This window comes from Hevea brasiliensis, chromosome 14 (genome assembly GCF_030052815.1).
Source record: "Hevea brasiliensis isolate MT/VB/25A 57/8 chromosome 14, ASM3005281v1, whole genome shotgun sequence".
Classification (NCBI taxonomy): Eukaryota; Viridiplantae; Streptophyta; class Magnoliopsida; order Malpighiales; family Euphorbiaceae; genus Hevea; species Hevea brasiliensis.
This window is the reverse complement of record NC_079506.1, coordinates 88,180,031-88,184,181: the sequence shown is the minus strand read 5'-3', so window position 1 is coordinate 88,184,181 and position 4,151 is coordinate 88,180,031. Positions and strand designations below refer to the sequence as shown.

At 35.4% G+C, this 4,151-nt stretch overlaps 1 protein-coding gene and 1 non-coding gene across 2 annotated transcripts; both read left to right on the top strand.

Annotated features, from left to right (window-relative positions):
- Positions 1 to 623: 623 nt before the first annotated feature.
- LOC131173569 (small nucleolar RNA R71) lies at positions 624 to 730 on the top strand. The gene has a single exon (XR_009143885.1). It is a non-coding gene; the product is annotated as a small nucleolar RNA R71 (small nucleolar RNA).
- Positions 731 to 3,051: 2,321 nt separating this feature from the next.
- LOC131173089 (putative receptor-like protein kinase At3g47110) lies at positions 3,052 to 3,924 on the top strand. Its single transcript, XM_058134741.1, has 2 exons — positions 3,052 to 3,289; positions 3,482 to 3,924. The coding sequence occupies exons 1-2, from the start codon at positions 3,052 to 3,054 to the stop codon at positions 3,922 to 3,924; spliced, it is 681 nt and encodes a 226-aa protein (XP_057990724.1).
- The last annotated feature ends 227 nt before the right edge of the window (positions 3,925 to 4,151 follow it).

The window sequence follows — 4,151 nt, the reverse complement described above, 5'->3', positions numbered from 1 at the left end:
TGGAACTTTGTTCTTGCTGTTTTGGTGGAGGATTCAAATTTTTCTGCTGAAAATTAGGCAATGGTTGCTTATTTTGCTGAGATGGAATTTCTTGTTGCTGTTGTGGTTGAAAATTCTGATTTGGAACTTGACTTTGCTGATTTCCCCATGAAAAGTTAGGATGATTCCTCCAAGTTGGATTATAAGTTTGAGAATAAGGATTCCCCATTTGTTTGTTTCCATAATTACCAACATATGCAGCTTGCTCTCCATAGTTTACTCCACAGCTGGTAGTTCCCTCTGCATAAGCAACTTATTGTGAACTTCCAGATGATGATGATGAACTAACCAACATACTTAAGTCTTCCATCTTCTTAGCCAAAACATTTGTAAGTGCATCAAACTTTGCATTAAGCATGTTGAATGGATCAAGGTCATACATTCCAGCAGCTTGCCTCTTTTGAGTTGGAGCTGGTCCTCTTGGACTACTCCAAAGATGAGTATTCTTTGCAATTTTTTCCAATAGCTCATAAGCTTCATCTTCATGCTTCATAATAAATTCTCCTCCTGTTTGAGCATCAATAATCCCTCTGATTGCAGGAGTGACATTGGTGTAAAAATTCTAGTTTATCATCCATTTCGGAATGGCATGATGTGGGCATTATCTCTCTAATTCCTTCCATCTCATCCATGACTCATAAAGAGTTTCATCTTCTCTTGGTCTGAAAGCTGTCATTTGATTCCTCAATTCTTGAGTTTTTCCAGGTGGAAAATATTGTGCAAGAAATGCATCAGTGAGTTGCTCCCAATTTGTAATGGAGTTGTGAGGTAAAGAATCAAGCCAATCCAATGCTCTATCCTTCAAAGAGAATGGGAATAGCTTCAATCTTGCTGCATCATCACACACTCCAGGTTGTTTTTGCATATCACAAATCATAGCAAACTTCTTCAGATGTGTGTGTGGATTTTCAGAAGGATGTCCCCCAAATTGAGAATTTTGAATCATTTGAAGAACTCCAAAATCCATCTTGTAGCTATTTGCATCAATTCTTGGTCTTGCTATGCTCTCTCTCAAGTCATCAAAACGAGGAAAAGCATGATCCATCATACTTCCCCTAGGCACATTAGCATTTACAACCTCTTCACCTTGGGCTGCATTTTCATTGTTTCGATCATTTCCAATATTACCACCACCAATTCTAATTCTTTCATCAGCCATGTCTACTTCTAATTCAGTTTCTCTCAATGCTTCTTTTCTTCTTCTGGTTTCTTTCTTGTTGGCTTTACAAAATTTCTCAATTTCAGGATTGAACAATAAAGATGTGTCACTTGTGCTTTTAGCTCTTCTCATAAAAGATTAAAAGCACCTGAAAAGAACAAACAAACACAAAATGAAAAGATAACAAAGAAAAAACTATAAACAACTAAAATAATCAAGAATTCAATCTTAAACAAACAACTCCCCGGCAACGGCGCCAAAAACTTGATGTGGCCCAACCGCAAGTGCACGGATCGTACAAGTAATATAGAACAGATATCGTTCCCACGAGGAGTTGTGTTAATGATTGAATTTTTTATATAAAAAGTTGACTAAATTGAGCTATTTTTGAAATTAAAGTAATGAATTGATGGGTAATGGAGTATGAAATCTATATGTGCAAAATTAATAATCTATTCAATAATGTAATGATTAAACTAAATTTGCATCAAATTAAAATAAGCAAATTCAAATATGGCAAGATTTTAAAATGGCAAGCAATTAAATTCAATTGGAAATTAACAATGATAAAAAGGAGATTCCAGAGTTCGAGATTTCATATTCGAGCTATTTTGGGATTTCAAATTGGTTATCCAATCTTGTGGAGCTTACGGTTTTTAAGGAGATTAATTCTTAAATCCTTTGAATACCCTTTCGAGTGAGACAAAGAGTGCCTTAATCAATCTAATCCTACTTTCGTGGAGTTAGAGTTAATTAAGACCCATTAGGTTCTTTAATTAATCTGTGAATCCTCGTAATCCTTAGCCTATTTCTAGGTCTAAGTTAATTAAGTCCAATTTCTTGATTATCTATCACAGGGCCTTCTCCTTTTGGTGCCTCAACCATGGATTAAGAACATCACTTAATGGGATCCTACACTAAGCATGTTATTAAGCACACAAGAAATGAATAAAACTCATTAAGACCACAAAATATGGATTACCCAATCAAAATCCACAAAATATCTCAAATATTACAACCCTTACTCTAGAATCTAATTAAAACTACTCACTACCCATAATGTTTACAAGATATCCTGAGTTTAAATGGAAATAAAGCTTTAATCTAAGCTAAGAAACAAAAAGCTCAACACTAGAAATGTAGGAAAAATGTAAGAAAAGAAAGAAATCTCCAAATCTGATTGGAAATGGTGTGGGAGAGATTTGTGACTCTTCAGCTGCCCTTTTGCTCCTCCTCCTTTCCTTTTCTCCTCTTCTCTAAAATGGGAAATAAGGCTATTTATAGCATTTTCTGACATGGAGCCCTAAAATGGTGTGTTTTAGGAGGAATTTTCTGAGGGAATCTTCTGCCAGCTCATTAATGAAACCTTTGTGGGACTGCATAAGTTATGCAGTCCCTTATGCAGTTTTCGGCTGGTTCTGGTTCACTTATGCGAAACTGCATGACTTGGCGCATAGGTTATGCACAATTCCGTGAGATTGCATAAGGGAGGCGTGAATCTGCATAAGCCATGCACTCTCCTTATGAACCATTCGGCAGGTATTGGAATAGTGATTTTTCTCCTTATGCAGATCTGCATAGCTTATGCGGCAAGTTATGCACAATTTGGTCAATGCATATTTCAGCTTGAAAACTTGTTTTTGACATCTTTGGCTGTAGAAGTCACTCCTCAATGGCAAAATTTCTCTTCAGTCCTTCAAAAACACTATTTTTCCTACAAAACAAAGTAAAAATTACAAATTAATCCAAAATTGACAATTATGAAAACTAACTAAATAACTAATGAAATTAGCTAAAAATGACTAATAATAAAATAAAATGGCTATGAAATTAGACCTAAATGACTATGCAAAATGTATGCATCACTGGTGCATGATTTCATGGCGAATGGAAGTTTGGAAATGTGGTTGCATCCAAAAGAAGATGGTATTAATCAGTCAAGGAATTTAAACCTTCTTCAAAGGCTTCATGTTGCCATTGATTTGTCATCAGCAATGCATTACCTTCATGGCCTTTGTGAAACACCAATCATTCATTGCGACCTAAAGCCAAGCAATATTCTGCTCGACAGATACATGATTGCTCATGTTGGTGATTTCGGATTAGCAAGGCTCCTTTCCAAAACCGCAGATAATTCTTCTTAAGGCCAAACGAGCTCCATTGGGATAAAGAGAACAATCGGCTATATGCCTCCAGGTAAAATCTTGCATGCTCTTATTTATCAAAAAAACCACGTTGGTCGTGTATTTAATAAAAATGAAATTGGACATGTATGCATTTCAGAATATGGAATAGGTAGCAAGGCAACAACATATGGGGATGTGTATAGCTTTGGAATAATTTTGTTCGAGATTTTTACAGGACGAAGACCAACTGATGAAGTGTTCATAGATGGTTTGAATCTCCACAACTTTTTTAGGTCTAAGCTACCAAGACGAGTGATGCAGCTTCTAGATCCCAAGCTTATTGCAACAGGAGAAATTAGAGCAGAAGAAATTGTTGAAGACAACAAAAGTGATGATGGTCAAAATGAAATCCAAGAAAATAATGTCAATATTGAAAATTTGAAATTACAGGGAAGCAATGTGCAAAAATGTGTTGTATTAGTCCTCAAAATAGAACTAGCATGCTCAGCAGAACTACCAGGAGATCGATTGAATATGAGCGATGTCACAAGAAAACTTAACATAATCATAGAGGCTTTTGTTCATGCAAGGACTCATTAAGATCAACAAATTATAAGCCACAAATAGGTATGAGTTTAATTTTTTAAGACTTTTAATTTTTTAACACACTATCTGATTAATGAATATTATACTATTTATATCTTCATATTTGCTTATAACCCAAAGACTACTTTGATTTGGATTGAATTGCAAAGGAATAAGTTGTTCATTCAAGCATCCAGGCCCCCACTAACCTAAGCTTGCGCATCTCATTAAATTTCAAGGAT